At 35.9% G+C, this 20102-nt stretch overlaps 1 protein-coding gene across 8 annotated transcripts in view; it reads left to right on the plus strand.

Annotated features, from left to right (window-relative positions):
* The window catches only part of TBC1D8B (TBC1 domain family member 8B), an 82399-nt gene that overhangs the window by 32663 nt on the left and 29634 nt on the right, over window positions 1-20102 (plus strand). For all 8 annotated transcript variants that reach the window (XM_016148487.2, XM_016148496.2, XM_016148500.2 and 5 more), the window contains 10 exons: window positions 3358-3507; window positions 4052-4202; window positions 4634-4848; window positions 6153-6270; window positions 7179-7464; window positions 8355-8484; window positions 9004-9102; window positions 18412-18480; window positions 18652-18892; window positions 19616-19681. In XM_016148487.2, the coding sequence (XP_016003973.1) occupies window positions 3358-3507; window positions 4052-4202; window positions 4634-4848; window positions 6153-6270; window positions 7179-7464; window positions 8355-8484; window positions 9004-9102; window positions 18412-18480; window positions 18652-18892; window positions 19616-19681 (1525 nt within the window). The remainder of the gene's footprint in view (window positions 1-3357; window positions 3508-4051; window positions 4203-4633; window positions 4849-6152; window positions 6271-7178; window positions 7465-8354; window positions 8485-9003; window positions 9103-18411; window positions 18481-18651; window positions 18893-19615; window positions 19682-20102) is intronic.

Below are 20102 nucleotides of genomic sequence, written 5' to 3' on the forward strand. Positions count from 1 at the left end.
ATTTATTTCTATATTTCCATCTTTGATATCACTGATCCTTTCCTCCATTCGGTCGACTCTGTTTCTAAAGCTTGCTCTTTCATTTTTCAACTCTTGCGGTGTGTTCTTCATCTTCAGAAGTTGCATTTGATTCTGTTTGAGGGTTTCAATCTCCTTGCTCTGCTCTTCTAGTTGTTTTTTCAGTTCCTGAAATTGTTGATATGACTCATTTTGAGTTTTGAGTTTTTTCAGAAGTACCATCTTGAATTTTCTGTCATTTAAGTTGCATATTTCTATGTCTGTAAGCTTATTTTCTGGAGATTTTTCTCTTTCTTTCTGAGATGCCTTGTCACCTTGCTTGTTCATGGTGTTTAATGGACTGTTGCTCTGCCTGGGTGGGTGTTAATGAATTGTATTCTGCTGTTTTTCAAGAAAGAAGATTTATTATATAAAGGTCTGTCTTTAGCCTGTTGCAAAGAAGGCACTTTTGGTTTCCAGTAGGTGGCGTCTAAACCTCTTGTACCCCTGCATTATATAAAGTCTTAATAACACTTCTTAAATTTTCTTGTGGATATTTAATCACGATCGCCATCCTCAGTTTGAGTCCTTGTTCTTGTTAGCAGCATTTTCAGTTGCATTTGCTCAGATTCCGCTGGAGGTCCGTGGTGTTTGGTCTTGGAGGGTATGGGGGGAGGGGCCCTCCGGGTTGGGGGTTGTACGCTGTGGCTCAGCCTTGGTTACACAGCTGGCATAAATTCCGCTGTTGGTCCTCTCTGGTCCCACCCTGCTTCTCTGCTTTTTGCCCTGATGACTGGGCCCTGCAGCCAGCCAGCTGCATGGAGATTACAGCTCTCCCAAGAAGGGCTGTTCAGGGAAATCGCTACACCTTCTCCCCTCCCCCTTCTCCTATAGGAAGCTGTGGCGGCTGCGAGAAATAGCCTCTTTATTTCTTCTGGTCCACTGTCCGGCCTAGGTTTTCTGGCTGTGTTAGCTCTTATGTGCTAACGTACAGATGTGCTAGTATGCAGTTTGGGTGTTTTTTGTTGAATTTTAGATGTTCAGCTTATTGTTGTTTCAAGGGGAGAGATCTGGGGACATCTCTCACTCTGCCATGTTTCCAAAGATCCTTATAAAGCAGTAAGACTAACTTTTCTTTTGATATTAGAAAAGCACAATGAAAACATGTACTTTAAAAATATATGTGCATCTCAGTTGTGAACACAGATCCTTCTTTTTGGCCATCAAGAGTCCCAACTTTCTAATCTTTCATTCTCTTCACGTATATACTCAGACTATCCCTTAGTTCAATGTGAGGACAGAAGTAAAATCTGATCAGTCTTGCTAATTTCTCTAGAAGTTGGACCATACAAAAAAATTAACTTAGAATAGATCAAAGGCATAAACAAGAGGGGAAACTATAAAACTCTTAGAGAAAACATAAGAGAAAATCTTCATGACCTTGGATTGGGTGATTTTTTTCTTAGCTGTGACACCAAAAACACATGACAAAAGAAAAAAATAGGCAAATTAGACTACATCAAATTTAAAAATTTTTGTAGTACAAATGAGACCATAGTAGCCTATTTAGAATCTTTGTATTTCTCTGTTGTCAGTTTTAGTGTCTTCTCTTTTATTTCTAATTTATTTGAATCCTCTCTCATTTTTTTTTCTTGGTAAATCTAGCCAAACGTTCACAAATTAAAAAAAAAAAAAAACCTCTTAGTTTTGTTGGTTGCTCATTTGTTTTTATTCGTGAAAAGTATTCCATGTTCTGGATATACCTCAATGTTTATCCATTTACCTGTTGAAGGATACCTTGGTTCCTTTCAGTTTGGGGCAATTATGAATGAAGCTGCTATACACATTTGTGTGCATGTTTTTGTGTGGACATAACTTTTTAACTCATTTGGTAACATACCTGGGAGCACAATCCCTGAATCGTGTGGTAAGACTATATTTAGCTTTGTGAGAAACTGCCAAACCATCTTCCAAAGTGGCTATACCGTTTTTGTCTTCCCACTAGCAATGAATGAGAGTTCTTGTTCCACTTCGTCAGTAGCACTTGCTGTTTACATTGTTTTAGATTTTATCCATTTTAATTGATGTGCAATGCTATCTTAATTTGCAATCTCCTACGGATATATCATGTTGAGCATCTTTTATTATTATTGTCATTTTATATCTTAATGAGGTCTCTAAGTAGATCTTTTCCTACTTTTTAACTTGCTCTTTTTTTAAGTGTAGTTTATTTAATTCTTGGAATATATTTATAATAGCTGCTTTACAGTTTTAGTTTGTAAAATCAAAGAACCAGGCCTCCTCAAGGACATTTTTCGTTGGTTGCTTTTGTGTTTATACTTCTTTTTATTTTTAAGCCCTTGATCACCCACTGAGTCAGTAGAAATTAGTGGTCAGCCGTTTGTGAGTCAGATTTACTTAAATGCTTTGAACCATTAAGTTTTCACCTTGCCAAGGGGGTCTTTGTGTGAAGATATACCCCAAACTTCTAGCAATTTATAAATCAGTCTTAGTTTTCATTTTTTACTTCTCAAGTCAGCCAGAGCTGAGTGACTGAGGCTTTCTCCTCTCCCATTTCTTTCCTGAGTAGGTTCATAGCCCTGCACATCCATGCATATATTTAGATCCCCAAGAATATGTTGGAACCTTCAAAATTCCTTATGGTCATCTGGTTATACAGGTCTTTCTTTTACATTTTTAGTCAAGCTCTATCTAGTGTACCCCATACTGAAATAGCCTTAGACAGCTGTGATGTTACCAGCAGATTGTTACCATTTTCTCGAATGCCATGAGGAAGGGGCTTTTTTTCACAGAGCTGAGCTCTGAATCCAATAAAATGATAATGACATCCTGGGAATGGAGAATGAGAATGCTGTTTGGTCAAAATATTGACTGTGTCCTGGGAATGGGGCTTTTAATGAAGCTCCAAACGTTTCTTGGCTGTGATAATGCTGGCTTGGGACAGTGGCAGATGGGAATAGCCTCAAAGTGAAACTTCACAGACACTAGTGTTCTTATGGAGGTTCATTAGTTTTGCTTGAATTGATGATTTTCAGTTCTGTGCCTTTGGTTAATTTCTCATGTAATGCACTGTTTTTCTTTTTAAAATATTTTTCCAGTATTTTGTTGCCTTTGGAGCAAAGTGGGTTCACTGAGGTCCTGAGTTTCCTGTTGCAGACATTTGGTGGTTACATCTCTAATTTTGATAGAAAAACAATGTCTCCCTGAGACATTGATTTAATATTTACTGTGCATATAGACTGTGGTTTATAAATGATAGAAAAAAACATTAGCACTTTATTTCTTCTTGCAGAAACCTTTAAGCATTAATTTGGGACAATTATTTTCTTTCTTTTTCAGATTCCTATTAGTTCTGATTCCTCAGACCCATCTGATAACATTCAGGAACGATATTTGACATGTCAGAAAGAATGCAGTAAAACTCTGAACACTGAAGCCTTAATGACAGTATTTCACCCTCAGAATTTGGAGATTCTTAATTCTAAAATGGTAGGGAAACAAAATATTTAAATCTATGGACTATAACAGTTGATCAAAAATAAAAATCTTAGAGCAGACTAGAAGGTACCATATCGAACATTCTTCTTTTTGGACTTGAAAAAGTTTTCCATCAGGTACTACTGTATGACTTGTTCAGTTCCATTACACAAAAGGAATATTATCATGAGTTAAGATAAAAGATGAAAGTTGAACATTGGGTTTTATTTACATAACTTTCTAATCTTAATTGAGTTGATTTATGGGAGAATGTTTGTTCAAAGCTTTACCTCCAAAGTGTAAGGCTTTTTTGTTTGTATATGAGTTTAGCTAAGAATTAAAATAGTAAATTAAAACTATTATACTCACATGGATTTAAAAGCTTTTTGTGATGACAGTGGTCCAGTGTTTGGCCCCTCTGCGAATACTGATTTTGAGTTTTTATGTTCTTGATTTCCATTTGTATTGTTTCATGGTAAAGAGAGTTATTAGTTATTTGAAAGAAGTTAATTTCTTATTATGTTTAGTTGCTTTGATTTTTGTTTTGTCATTATAGCTGAAAGAAAAGATGAAGGAACAGTCATGGAATATCCTATTTTCAGAATGCGGGCGTGGTGTTAGCATGTTTCGGACCAAAAGGTCTCGAGATCTGGTTATAAGAGGGATTCCAGAGACTTTAAGAGGAGAGCTCTGGATGCTTTTTTCAGGTATTACATTTATTCACTTTGTTTAACAGACATTAATTATGCCACTTCTAGGCATTATGTACCAAACTAAATAAAAATAATTACAAAGGTGACCAGGACAAAGTCTTATTCATCATGAGTCCAGACTAATCAAAGAGGTACAGTGGTTATTTGTGATTACCTATATATTCACACATCCGTCCAGGCAGATTAGCTGTTAGACAAGATATAGCTAAGTCGGGGTGGGGGTGGGGAGTCTCTATCCCTAGTGTCAAAAGAAAGTTAAGGAGAAAAAACAGTTGATGAAAATGTTACTCTGTTGGCTTTTTATTTTGTTTATTCTCAGATACCACTTGAGCATAAAGCTAAATTTAAAGATATCACAGTTCTTCATGTATATACACAAATAGTAGCTTTATTATATTTCTTTTGTATGTTAACCATCTTTACAGGTGCTGTTAATGACATGGCTGTTAATCCTGGCTATTACGCTGAAGTGGTTGAACAGTCCCTAGGGACCTATAACTTGGCCACTGAAGAAATTGAACGTGATTTGCGTCGCTCCCTGCCTGAGCACCCTGCCTTTCAGAGTGACACTGGCATATCTGCTCTGAGGCGGGTACTCACTGCGTATGCATATAGGAATCCCAAAATTGGATACTGCCAGGTATGACTTCATTTATGAGCCAAACTGTATACATGTTCCAAGTAATAAAATCCCATCAAATCCAACTCTACTCATTTGAAAATTGTGATAATAAGGACAGAGATTGAGTGGTGATTGATAGTGGATGTTACTAATCTAAGCAGAATAGTGGTAGAAATACTTAGAACTGATATTTCATTAATTCACTTTTATATATAACAAGTCTTTTATATCTAATAAATTCCTGCTCTGTAAAAGACATTGTGCTAGTTGCTGAAGACTGCATAAAGATGAATCAGATAAGGATCTTGCCTTTAAAAGTGTCTAGACTAATAAGTATTAAAACATATTTATTGGCACATGAGACAGGTTATTAGACAGTTATAAAATCCCATCAGGATTTTTAATAGGGATAAATTATTTTCATCTAGAGGAATCAGAGAAGGCTTCATGGAAGAGGTAGCATTTGTAGGTCTTGGAAATTGGTGAATTTTGTGCGTGGAGATGGAATGAAAGAACATTCCAGGCAAAGGGATCAATGTAACCAAACACAGATAGAGGTAAATGTAAAATGTATAGAGTACTATGTTCTGTTTGGTAGAAGTGTATGGTAAATGAAGTAAAGTAGTTGGAGAAAAGAAATCAATAAAATAGACGAGGATAGGTCAAGAGTTTGAATTTTATTTTGTAGGCAGTGGTGGAATCATTGGAAAAAATTCTTCAGGAACATATTATATTAATTAGGTACACTAGACTGCTAACGGTAATAATCTCAAAGAAGTAGTAGCTCAAAACATGAAAGTTTACTTCAAGGAATAAACAGGAGAATCAGCCAGTAGGCAGCTGTCCTTCATGAGTTTATTCAGGGACTTAGGCTGACAGCAGGCTCTGCCATCTTCAAAACATGGCTTCAAAACAGGTGCTCTTTCATTGCCATTACTAAGAGGAAGGAAGAGAGAGCATGGAGAAACAGCTGTGGGAGATTTTATCAGCTAGCCCTAGAAGGCACACACATCATTTCAGCTGCATGCTATCGGAGGGTCTTTGTCTCATGGATATTTATTCACACAGAAGTCTGCAAAATGTTGTGTGGCTGAGCAAACATATGTCCAGATATTATGGAAGAAGGGGAGATGGATTATGATGACTAGCTAGCACTTTCTGCCACAGATTAATTTATAATGAGTAGAGCCCCATAAGGATTAAATATCAATCCTATTTATCCATTGAAACTTATCAATGTGGAACTTTTTTTTGAAAAGCAGTTTAAGTGAATGGAAAAATAAATTACAATATTTGTTTTTGTATTTTTCTGTGAATTTTAGGCAATGAACATTTTGACTTCAGTGTTGCTTCTGTATGCAAAAGAGGAAGAAGCTTTTTGGCTTCTGGTTGCTGTGTGTGAACGAATGTTGCCTGATTATTTTAATCATCGAATTATTGGTAAAAACAACAACACACAAACATGTACAAACACATATTTCTTTTCCAAATAATGCGTGTGCCTGTTGATATACCTATCAAATCGAAGAACTTATCAGTTAGGTTTTAAAATATACAAAATGCACGCAATATCAAAATGTCACATTCACGGACTTACTCAAAGGAGAACTTTTTATACTGGGCAGTGATTGTGAAGATTATTTAATATGTTGCTTTTTTAAAAAATAAAGTACCTGCTCTGTCTCTTAATAAAATAGAAGTTTACTATCTTCATATTGCTAAAACAATGGTAATCTGAAGCATTGTGAGCTACTGGAAAATTTTTAATAATTTCTTGAGCGAGTTATTTTAATCAGCTTAAATGATTATATAAATTCACATGTCTATGAATTATATAGATATTTTCAAGGTTTGAAAGAAGGATCAAGTTCTTGGTTTCTTAATTGTGTAATATTTTCTTTAGTCATAAAATGCGTACACTATAGTCCCCTACCTTAAAACCATAGGTGATCTCTTTGTACCCCCATAAGCCTTCGGTATCACGGTTAGGTCATTGATTCTATTGTCTTTCATTGTAGTTATCTGTGTATTTATTTTAAGTTCTACTAGATATTATGGTTTTTGAAGATGAGACCATTTCATTATTAATTGGTATATCTCTTATATCACCTATTACAGGTTTCTGCATATAATAATTCAATAAATAATTGTTCAAACGAATTTGAATTGAGTTTTTCAAGTGCTTCTAGCAGATAAGGAGATATGTGAAATACAGAAAAAGCACTGAAGAAGTTTATAATTTAAGGAAGAGAAATTAGATATATCAGTATGCTAATAGAAGTGGGAAATATCAGAAACAAGTCCTTTTGAAAGGTGTCCATTTTTAAACTTCTTTTTATGTTCTCCAGGTGCCTTGGTGGATCAGGCCGTCTTTGAAGAACTTATCAGGGATCACCTTCCCCTGCTGACAGAACACATGACCGATATGACATTCTTTTCCTCAGTTTCTCTTTCCTGGTTCCTTACACTTTTTATTAGTGTGCTGCCTATTGAAAGTGCAGTGAATGTAGTAGACTGTTTTTTCTATGATGGAATAAAGGCCATTTTACAACTGGGATTGGCAATACTTGACTATAATTTAGACAAACTGCTGGCATGTAAAGATGACGCCGAAGCTGTAACAGCTTTAAACAGGTACTATAAGAACCACAATATTTAAACCTGGAAAGCCCCTTGGAGTTATGTTGTTCAGTCCCCTTATTCTCCAGATGAGGAAACTAGGCCCTAGAAACTTGAAACAATTGACTTACGGTCACAAAACTAGTTGAATGAAAAAGCTAGGTCTAAAGTCCACTCCTCTGTTTTCAAATAGAATATAACAAAGTAAATCACTTTGAAGTAAGCCGCTAATATTGTTGATTCATTATGCTGGAACTTTCATAGCCCCAGTTTGAGCTATAAAGTGTCGCTGTATGAAAGTAATTTGAAGGGATAAAGGTAATTGATAATGTTAAATATCCAGTGGGGGAAATTGTTCTGGTTTCCAAGCATTTTCAATCAGGTAGGCTGAGCTTTATTTTCCTTGAATGCTGCTTTGTATTGGAGCACCTGTGGTGTATCTGTGTGTATACACACTATGTATGTATATGTTAAATGAATGAGTGTTGTAAAGGGTGCATCAGATTCCATTATGTACAGAGTAAAATATGAATATCTCACTCTAACATCTAGAATTCATTGTGTGAAGGCCTCAATGTACCTATTTTTAACTTATTTCTCCTTACATGCCTCTAACATACCCTGTATTCCATCTTGACTGGGCTATCTGGTATTTGCTGAGTACTCTCTGAGTGTGTTTGCATTTGCTTCTATCACACTCTCTTCTCTGGCTCAAATAATTTCTTCACCATCTCATTCCCCACTTCTGTATTTTCCTAATTCAATGCCATCTTTGAATTCCACTTCTTTGTAATACTATCCCTTGTCCTCTCAGTTGAAATTAACCTCTAATTAGGGAGAAATTAGCTGTCATTTTCTCATATTTTACTTCCACTAATTCTTGTATTACTATCACTTTCGGGCAGGTTCTTTGACAGTGTCACTAATAAGGATAGCCCATTGCCTTCAACTCTTCAGCAGGGTTCAAATGTGAGTGATGAAGAAAGCAGTCATATTAGAGTGGATATTACAGATTTAATTAGAGAGTCAAATGAGGTAAGTTTTTTAATACCATAAATATAATTACATAGCATTTAAAATGATCACTATATATAGTTATATCTTTAGTAGTATATTAAGAGTCAGATAATAATACAAATACAGATGTAATTTAAAATATGACTTCACTTTAAAAACGAGTGCTGTGAACTATTTCTAAGTTATATAGCTTCCTCTGCTTCCATTAAAAAAAAACTATATTCACTTATTTTCACAAATAATGACCACATTTAAATATCACTGTATAAAAAGTGAAATTATTCTCTTCTTGGAGTCTAATAATTTTACCAATGTTCTTGTGCATAGTCTAGACACATAGTAAATGGCATTCTCTTCAGTGACTATCTAGAAAAACTAAAATGTGGAAGGTAAAATTTTGCATAATCACTGAACAAGTTAAGAAAATAGCTAGAAGTAGAACCAAGGCCTCTGAGAATTGAGTCTCATGAAAATCACTTGTAAGAGAAGTAAATATTTATTATGCATGAGTATCTACTGAAATCATATTTCTTGCAGAAATATGGTAGTATTCATTGTGAAGATATACATAGCATGCGCTGTCGAAGTAGATTGTATGTGATACAGACCTTAGAGGAAACAACAAAGCAGAATGTGGTGAGTATCCACCCAAAGGGGAAAAACTAATTGGTATAATATTTTTTTCAGCTTCCCTTAAAAAAATTATTCTTTGTAAAGAAAATAAAAATAACTAAACTTTTGAGCTAGATTTTTGCCGTAGCTTAGCTTACTATAAATTTTTGAGAGGAAATAATTTATTTTATTCTAATTAAATCATGCTGGATTCTCCAACATGTTTTGTGTTACTTGACCTTCAATAGTGATGGCTATGATGTAGACATTTAAGCATAGCATATTTATGATGTGATTTGTCATTAAGAACAGCTGACCTACATAATAGTCAAAGCTGCTAATACATCTTACTATCCTGGGGTATCTAAGATAAAGCGAAAAAGCCATAAAACTGTTTTTAGTGTCTCCTTTTTATTTTATTTTATTTTATTTTCTATTTTTATTTCTTACACCTATAGCACCTCATCTTCCTAGGTGGTCTCCTATCCAAGTACTAACCAGGCCTGACCTTGCTTAGCTTTCAAGATCAGATGGGATTGGGCTTGTTCAGGGTAGTGTCTCCTTTTTAATATTTGGGTGACTACATTAGAACTGTTAATATTGGTTCCCTATGGTGAATGGGATTAATAAATTGCTAACCAGAAGAGAGAGAATTTTACTTTGCTGTATATATCCTTCTGTGCTGTTTGAGTATTCATAATTTGCATGTATTGTTTCTGTAAATCTACTTTTTAAAGGCCAAGTCCTTGGAGGTACAACTCTGAGAAGATGAACATTTCTGAAGATTCCATGTTTGGATTTCAATTAGATCAGCGAAGTTACTATGACATAATTAGCATAGAGCTCCTCTTGTTTTAGTTTTAAACTTTTAAAATAATACTGAAGTAATACATGCTCATTATAAATTATTCAAACATTCCAGAAATGTAAAATAGTAAAGGTTCCCTACCCCAGAACCAGCATTAAAATGACTTGGAATATATACTTATAGATCTTTTTTCTGTATATCTATAGACATAAATGTTTATGGGGGGGGGCGTGTAAATGTAGTTTTTTTTTTTAAATGAGATCATACCAGCCACTTTGTTCTGCACCTTACTTTTTTCACTCAAAAATATATCATGGTCATTACATATCAGTACATACAGATCTACCCCAGTTTCCTTAATGTACTGAAGAGTATACCATAGTATAGATATGCTATGCTTTATTTAATTATTCCTTGTAGATATACATTTAGTATTATTTTTTGGCTTTTATAAGTAATACCTTATCCAAACATCCTTGCCTATTTATTTGTACACATTTGTAAGAGTACTTCTGTAAGGTGGATTCCTAGAAGTGCAAGCTGGGTCAAAGGGTTTGCCCATTTAAAAATGATAGGTCCTGGGACTCTTCACAAGTTGGTGTAGAAGGTAGAGGCTGTGCACACCTCCTTTAGTGACCACACCAAAATGTCAATGAAACTACAGAGCAACCAGTACAGAGTCTCCTGAGGTCTGCCTGAACAGAAGCCCCACACCTAGGTCACCTCAAATAACAGATTACCTCAAAATGGTAGGGGGGGCAAAATGGCCCAGTTCCACAACCACATGTGGTGATCTAGAATCAAGAGGGCTATCTTGGCTGCAGAGGCCCTTCCTCCACCTGAAGAGTGAGGGGTCCCAGCTGCACACTGGGCTCCCTAGCTGAGGGTTCCAGTGCCAGGAAGAGAAGTCTCCACAACCTCTGGCTGTGAAAACTAGTGGAGGTTGTAGCTGAGGGAGACAGAAGACTGCAGGAGTTGCAGACATTCCTCTTAAAGGGCCCATGCCCAGGCTTACTCACTGATGGACTTATTTGCTCTGAGCTCCAGTGCTGGGGCGGCTGCCTGAGGGGTGCCAGGGACACAGGGAGGAACTGAGTTGTTGGGCTTCAGGGCAAGGGCTGGAAGGGTGGCTTTCTCCAGGACAGAGGTTCTGGCAAAAGCCATTGTTCCTTTGCTGAGCCCTCCCCTCTCCAAGCCTGTAGACATAGGTGGTCTTAACCTGGATAACAGAGGTCGCTCCACCCAGGGGATTCCCTGAAACTCCGCTTCTACCAACTTGTTTACTCACCCAAGCCACTTCCACAAATTTATTCCGTACAAACGGGCTGTCTTGGCTCCTGCTGCGAACTTTCATAAACTCTCTCAAAGGCTCACAAAACCCAAAGCAGCAGTATCTGGCCTCGGCACACCCTGCATCTCTTGTTGAGCAGCCCCAAGCCCTTCACTAGTGACAGCCAGCCTTGATTTCTGACTTGGCCACTCAAGGCACCTATAAGCAAGCCCAGTATGGGTGGCAGCCATCTGTGGATTGCTTGGTGACTCTTCTCTGGTGACTTTGGGAATGTACAGGCTATGGCTAAACTTGGCCTGCAGCTGGACCCCTCCCAGGGTTGTGCCACTGGGCCCCAGAGCACACATACTACATAAACACACTCTACTGAGACCAGAAGACTTAGGAGCTCTACCTAATACATAGAAACAGGTATAGGAAGGCAGCCAAAATGGGGAGACAAATGGGAAGAAGTATGTCCCACATGAAAGAACAAAGCCCCAGAAAAAAGAATTCACCAAAATGGAAACAAGGCATATACCAGATACAGAGTTCAAACCACTGGTTATAAGAATGATCAAGGAACTTAGGGGAAGGGTAGATGAACTCAGTGAGGACTTTAACAAAGAGATAAAAAAATGGAGATGGAAAAAATAATAGGGAGCCAGTCAGAAATGAAGAATACAAATCTGAGATGAAGAGCATATTAGAGGGAATCAACAGAGTGGATGAAATAAATGATCAAATCAGTGACATACAGAAAATCAGCAAAGCAGCAAGAAAAAAGAAGCCAAAAAAACGAAGAAAGTTTAAGAAGCCTCTAGAACAACTTAAGGTGTAACAACATTTGTATCATGGGGGTACCAGAAGGGGAAGAGATAGAGCAAGGTATTGAAAGAAAACCTGTTTGAAGAAATGATGGAAAGCTTCCCTAACTTGGTGAAGAAAATAGACCTACAAATCCAGGAAGCGCAGAGAGTCCCAAACAAGATGAACCCAAAGAGGCTCACATCAAGACACATCATCATGAAAATGCCAAAGGTTAAAGACAAAGAGAGAATCTTAAAAGCAGCAAGAGAAAAGCAATTAGTTATATACAAGGGAGTGTCCATAGGCTTGACACAAGATATTCAACGTGATGAAAACCCAGTACCTACAACCAAGATTGCCCAGTAAAGCTATCATTTAGAATTGAAGGACAGATAAAGAACTTCTCAGACAAGAAAAAGCTAAGGGAGTTCATCACCACCAAGCCAGTATTACAGGAAATGTTGGAGGGACTTCTTTAACAAAAAGAAAAAAAAAATGTATCAGAAGTCTAAGTGAAGAATGGCAATAACTACATATCTGTCAACAAGTACTTCAAATGAAAAAGAATGCAATGCTCCAATCAAAAGATAGGGTGACTGATGACTAAGTGGATAAGAAAACAAGACTCTTCCAAATGCTACCTTACAAGAAACTCACTTCAGGTCGAAAGACACACACAGACTGAAAGTAAAGGGATGGAAAAAGATATATCATGGTGGACTTAGAGGGTAGTGTGCTGAGTGGAGTAAGTCAGATAGAGGAAGACAAGTGCCATGTGATTGCACGTATGTGTGGAATCTAAAGAATAAAACAAACAAAAAACAGAAACGCATAGATACAGAGGACATTTTACCAGATGGGAGGGGACTTGGGGGACCAGTGAAAAAAAGGGGACAGGATTAAGAGGTACAAATTGGTAGTTACAAAATAGGCATAGAAATAGAAGGTATGGGTTAAAGAATATAGCCAATAATATTGTAATAACTATGTACTGTGTCAGAGGGGCACTAAATATATCAGGATGATCACTTTGTGAATTATATAGATGTCTAATCACTATGTTCTACACCTGAAACTAATATAATATTGTATGCCAACTATAACTGAAATTTTTAAAAATATTTTTTAAATGCTTAAAAAATAAAATAATTTTTTAAAATTAAAAAAAATGGCAGGTCCTGTCAAATTATCTTCTAAAAGATTCGTACCAAATTATAATCCCACAGTGGATAAGAATTCTCTTTTCCACACACTTCCACTAGCATTAGACATTTAAAATCTTTAACTTGCACCAATTTGATAGATAAAAAATCAAATCATACTTTTTATTTCACTGATCATGTTTATTAGCCCTTTTCATTTCTTAATTGCCTGTTTGTAGCCCTTGCCCATTTTTTGGTGAGGTTGTTTGTCTTTTATTGATTTGTAGGAGTTTTATATAAGTGATATGAATTCTTTATTGGTTATATTTGTGGCTAATATTTCCCTTTTATCATTTTCCAGTTTTCTTTAGAATGTATTCTGAATGTTTCTTTTTTTTCCAAAATCATGTGTATTTATTTATTATTTTTTATGGTGGCATTTGTTTATGAAATCCAATAAGTTTCAGCTGTACACTTTAACAGTAAGGCGTGTATATATGTTTACACTGTGTGTTCACCTCCCATAGTTAGATTTTTTTCTGTCTCCACATATTTGACCCCCTTTACCCTGTCTACCTCTCCCCTCTCCCCACCCCTCCTCACTTCCCTCTGGTAACCACTAGTCTATTATCCATGACTATGAGTCTGTCCTCTTCATTTGTTGCTTTTAGGTTTATATCCCACATATAAGTGATACCATGTGATTTTCAACTTTTTCTGCCTGGCTTATTTTGCATAACATGAATATTTACATTTTTAATACACCTAAAGTATATATTTCATTTATAATGTGAGATAGGACTCTAATGGTATTTTTTTCAACTGAAACAGCCCATTGTTTGAATACCATTTATTAAATAGTCCATCCTTACTGTACTCTGCCTTTTTCACATGGTAAATACTTATGTACATACATGGGTTTATTTCTGGAGTCTCTTTTTTCAGCAACACCACCACACTGTTTTAACTATTGTGGCTTTATAGTCTATTTTGAAATCTGGTAAGGCTTTTGAAAAGTTTCTAATATCCATTTTAATTATGTATTTTTAAATATCCTTTAGTAAGCATTTATAGTTTTTATCATATGGGTCTTATACATTTCTTGCTGGGTTTATCTACTCCTATGCATTTGATGATTTTATTGTTAATATGAATAAAATCTTGTTTTCCTTTACATTGTCTATTTTTTAAAAAAATTATTTTAATTAATTTCAAGTATACAGTACATTGGTTAGAATATATAATTCATAAAACAATCCTCTCAATTACTCCCTCCCTCCCTCCCTGACCCTCCACCTAGCCAACATATTAATACTAACTGCATTCCCTGTGCTGTGCTCCTCATCCCCCTCACCATCCATCAGCTACTAATTTGTACATCTTTAACCCTTCACCTCATTCTCCCATCCCCCAAGCCCCCCTCTCCTCTTTCCATCACCAAATTGTCCACTATAATTGTGAGTCTGTTTTTGATTAGTTTGTTCTTTTTATTCTTTAGATTCCACATATAAGAGAAATAATATAGTGTTTCTTTCTCTGTCTGACTTAAATACCATCTAGGTCCATCAATGTAATATCTTTTTCCATCCCCTTCCTTTTAGTCTGTGCCTTTTAATCTGAAGTGAGTCTCTTATAGGCAACATGTAGGGGTCTTGTTTTTCTTTCCATTTATCCACTATATCTTTTAGTTGGAGCACTTAATTCTTTTCCATTTGAGGTACTTATTGGTAGGAATGTAGTTGTTACCATTCTTCATTCCTGTTTTTGATATATGTTTTTTCTTCTTAGAGAAGTCTCTCCAACATTCCTGTAACACTGGCTTGGTGGTGATAAATTTTTTTAGCTTATTTTTGTCTAGGAAGCTCTTTATCTTTCCTTCAATTCTAAATGATAGCTTTTCTGGGTAAAGTATCCTTGGTTGTAGATCCTGGGTCTTCATCACATCAAATAATTTGTGTCAAGCACTTCTGTCCTGCAGAGTTTCTTTTGAGAAATCAGCTGCCAGTCGTATGGGTACACCCCTGTAGGTAACTCACTGCTTTTCTGTTGCTGCTTTTAAGATTCTTTCTTTGTCTTTAACCTTCGGCATTTTAATTATGATGTGTCTTGGAGTGGGCCTCTTTGGATCCCTGGTTTCTGGAATTTTCTGAGCTTCCTGGGGTTTTATGTTCATTTCCTTCAACAGGTTAGGGAAGTTTTCCATTATTATTTCTTAAAACAACTGTTCAACATCTTGATTTTCTTCAGCTACGCCGATCAGGTGGATATTTGGACCCTTAATAGTGTCCCATATGCTCCTTAAATTATTTTTATGGTCTTGGCATCTTATCTCTTGCCATTCTGATTTAGTATCCTTGGCTTTCACATCCTCTAGGTAGGGCATTTGATCCTTTTCTTTATTCACTTTGTTCCTTTTTTTTAAATTCCATTTAATATACTTCTCATCTCAGATAACGTGTTCTTCATTTTTGACTGGTTCTCTTTTATAATTTCCATTTCCATTTTTGTGTTTTTTTTTTTATCTCTTTGTTGAAGTTTTCTACACTTCTCAAAAGTTCATTGAGCGTCTTTATAACCACTGTTTTGAACTCTGTATCTGTTAGATTACTTGACTCCATTATATCTGGATCTCTGTTCTCTTCTCTCATATGGTTTTTGCTTCTTTGTCTTCTAATTTTGACTGCTTTTCCGTGTCTATTTCTGTGTATTAAGCAAAGCTCCTAAGTCTACCAGTCTTATTAGTGTGGATTTGTGAAGTAGGTGTCCAGTGGCACAGTCCTGAGAGGGGTTTAGCTACAGGCTAAGTTTAACTCAAGCCTCTGCCCCTCCGGGGTCACCTGTTAAGATTCAACAAGCAATCCCCAGATGTTGTGCTTATAGTTACCTCAAAAGGCTACACCAAAAAAAAAAGCCACACCAGAAACTAAGGCTGCCTCCAGTGTGAGTTTCAGCAAGGAACACGTAACTTGCTGAGGACACAACTGAATGTGGCTTGAGTGGGGCTGTGAGTTAGAGGAGGCGGAGTTTCAGGGAATCCTCTGTGCTGAGCGACCTCTGTTACCCAGTCTGATGACCTCACAGCAATGGTGGTGCTGTGTCCACGCACTGGGAGTGGGGAGGGCTCAACAGAGGACAATGGATATCGCCAGCACTTTTGTATGGAGTAAGTCTCGCTTCGGCCCTCCCTCCAGCAGTGTCTCCCTGTAAGTCCCTGGTGCCCCCTGCACATACCCCAATTGGCACTGGTTCTCAGAGAGAGCAGGTCCGCCACAGTGAAAATCCACTCCTGGACACAGCCCCTTTAAGATGCATCTGTCACTGCTGCTGCCACAGCTTCCATCTCACTCAGCCACTCGAGACCAGGTAGCCCCATGTCCTCATCCCGTCCTACCTTCTGCTGTTGCAGAGTGATTTCTTGGATTTCTTCCTACTTGTATGGCTTGGCTTGTTCATCTGGATTTCAGGCGATTTTTCCTTGCTGCTTTTCCTTGTTTCCATCACAACTTCGATTTGGTCGCCAGAGAGATGAACAGAGCCTCTGTCACCTACACTGTTTTTTCCCCTCTGATATTTTCTAATTTGTTTATTGCAATGTTTTAAAAACTATGGGTTTGTATATGGTGCTTTATTAAGTGGCCGTGTTACTGACATTAGTTCTAATATTTTTTTCATTGAATTTCTCAAATTTTATGAATAGACAAGTCTATCATTTCTAGTCTTTGAGTTTTGACACTTCCTAATATTTATACCTCTTTTAGATATGTGTGTGTGTGTGTGTGTTGTTGTCGTTGTTGTTGTTGTTGTTGTTGTTGTATTGGGAAACATTTTCAGAGAAACATCGAATAATAGCAGTGGAAACAGACTTCTCGTCTTAGTCCTGAATTTAATAGGAATACCTTTAATATTTTATTGTTAAGTATGATATTCGTTGTTGATTTCCGAAGGGTGCCGTTTATCAAATTAAGGAGTTTCATTCAGTTTCTAGGTTAAAACATTGGGAGCATGTCTTAAAAATCAATATTGACTTTGATCAAATGACTTTTCCATATCTTGAGATTATATATTTGTCTATTTTATTAATGTAGTAAAGTATATTAAAGAACTACTTAATATTGGAATTTTGTTGGATTCTTGATTGAATCCTTTTTTGTCATTTCGTTGATAATTTTGCCAAGTATTTTAGCTAGGTTCTGTACAATTATGTGAAAGTGACATTACCTTATAGTTTTCTTACTTTCTTTTTGTGTGTGCTAAATTTAGTTTTCATATTAGAGTTCTGCTCACTCATAGAATGAATTTTGGAATAAGTCACATTTTTTATGTTCTGTAATAGTATAGATCATACAGAAATTTTCATTACTTTAAATTTTGAGGAAATGAGCCTTTAAAACCATCTGGATCTACTGCCTTTTGATAGGGGGCAGGTCTTTGGTTACCTTTTTAGTTCTATTTAGAACTTCCTCTTCCTGAATTAATTTTGGTCATTTATATTTTCCTATGAAATTATTTATTTCATCTAGACTTTCATCTATATTGGCATAAAGCATATGGAATTCGTTCAACAGATACTTAATACCACCTTATATGTGCTGGGTATTTTTAACGACCTCTATAACTATGTTTCTATTATCCTTTTCCTTCTCAAAGATGTTTATTTGTAATTTTCTTTTATCCCACTTGCAAGATATTTCTCTATTGTACTTATTTTTTCAGCTAACCAACTTTTTATATTATTTATTGGATCTACTGGTTTTTATGTTTCCCACTTCATTAATTTTAGCCTTTATCTTTACCCTTGCTTTTAAATTTCTTAAATACCAAAACCATTGTGCCATTAGTGCTTATTCTTAATGGAGTAGGATAAAATTACATATTTTCTAAGCTTACTACTTTTTGGCTTACGTTTTTTGGCGCAGAAAGGGAATACATATCTCCTAATGCCTTTAAAGTGTTTAATGACAACCCCACATGGTGAACTGACAAACTGCTTATGTGGCAAGTGAGGAATGTATGGACTGAGACTTAGAATACTGTTGCTTATATTTTTAGACATTAAGTGGCTGTTCTTTGGCAGCGATTTCTGGATATAAAGAGATGAAGGTCAAAGTACATATACCAGAGGAGAATTCAAACTATAGTCTATGTACAACCTTTTTAAAGGACAAAATAGGTTGCATTTATCTTTGTTATTCCTTCTCAAAGTTAGAAGAAAAATATTTTATTCTGTAACAGGGAGATTTCAAAATGGATTCAAAGAGACTTTCTATACTGTTAAATTCTAAATTGCTTTTTTTTTTTTAAAGTTGCGTGTTGTATCACAAGATGTGAAACTGAGCCTTCATGAATTGGATGAACTTTATGTCATCTTTAAGGTACTGTTCTTCTTTAAATGAAAAATAATACTCTTTTAATAGAAGCATTCCACAACCACACTTAAATATTTTATCTTTAATTATTTTAGTAGACATATTTAAAAGAAGAAAATGTTATGAAATTACTTTTTTTATGCTTTAATGACTTTCCTTTTTATTTGTTTTTAATAGAAAGAGTTGTTTTTTTCTTATTATTGGTGTTTGAGTTATCCAGTATTGAGGCACCATGATCCAAGTCTGCCATATTTGGAACAGTATCAGATTGACTGCCAACAGTTCAGAGTGTTGTATCACTTCTTGAGTCCCTGGGCTCATTCTGCAAACAGAGACTCACTAGCTTTATGGACATTCAGATTGTTGGATGAAAACTCTGACTGCCTTATAAACTTCAAAGAATTCTCTTCTGCAATTGGTAGGATTGATGTCCAATTTTCTTTTCTAAAGCCAAAAAAAAAATGAAGGTACCCCTATAAATATTTAGTATTGTCTATTATTGCCAATTTAGTCAGATTTTTATCAGCCCGAGTTTTATTGTCTCCAGCTTTAGCGATTACTGGACCTTTTTCTATGTGTTGCTAAATCTAAGTATATTGGTCTCATTTAGCCCCAACCTTTTCCAGAAAAGCAAGCTGTTAGATATGGATTTTTTAACAGTTAACGTGAAGGAAGAGAATGTCCCAATTTTCCCACACTCAGGCAAATGGGTACTCCAGGAGGACTTTCTCCCTCGGAGAAAATCCAACCACATAGCCTAGGAAAGTAGTAGAGAAATATCCAACAAACATGTTGTACTTGTAGATGGGCCACTAGTTAGTTATATTATTTCTTTTTTTTTCCAGACAGCCCAGCATGTTTTCTTATCAGGGATTGCTTCCTTGAAGAGGATTTTTCTTCTCAAATGAGGTTGGGGGAAGGGAGAGCAGCATTTTATCACTCTGACAATGAGTAATTTTGCTTACACACTAGGAAGAGAGAACCTGGCTGACTGGGTAGTTGTTTAACTGTTAGCATAAGTAACAGAAGGTTTCTGAATTCCTATTCTTAGCTAATATCTATATCTTAATCAACCTGTTGCTGAAATCAATTGAATGTTCTTTGGATATGTGACTATTTGCAATTGAATTTTATTGAACAGATATAATGTACAACGGAAGTTTCACTGAGAAGCTTAAGCTGCTTTTTAAGCTGCATATTCCTCCAGGTAAGAGTTTAACAGTCTTTATGGTGTGCAGGAGTTGATTCCATATTAACAAGTATAATTACAGATGTAATTGTATTTTAACAAATAACATATTTTCCAATATGATATAAGGTCATTTTTTTTTTAATTTTAGCCTATGGATCACATTACTAGTACTTTTGCTAATACAGTGAAATCTATGAAAGAGTGCCTGTGACAAAGGATTCACAAGTTTTCTTCCTGTTAGTGGTCAGTTTAATGATAAAGAGTTTGTATATAAGAACTACCTATCATTTGAATATTGGTATAATGTTGAATTTTTATTGTTGTATCAGTAGAGAGTAGAACTTAACTTTAGACAAACTGCAAAACATGTGAAACACTACAAATTATTCAGAAAAATAAGACCAGGCAGAAGGGATAGTGAACATTTGGAAAAAGA

This window comes from Rousettus aegyptiacus, unplaced genomic scaffold (assembly GCF_014176215.1).
Source record: "Rousettus aegyptiacus isolate mRouAeg1 unplaced genomic scaffold, mRouAeg1.p scaffold_m13_p_9, whole genome shotgun sequence".
Classification (NCBI taxonomy): Eukaryota; Metazoa; Chordata; class Mammalia; order Chiroptera; family Pteropodidae; genus Rousettus; species Rousettus aegyptiacus.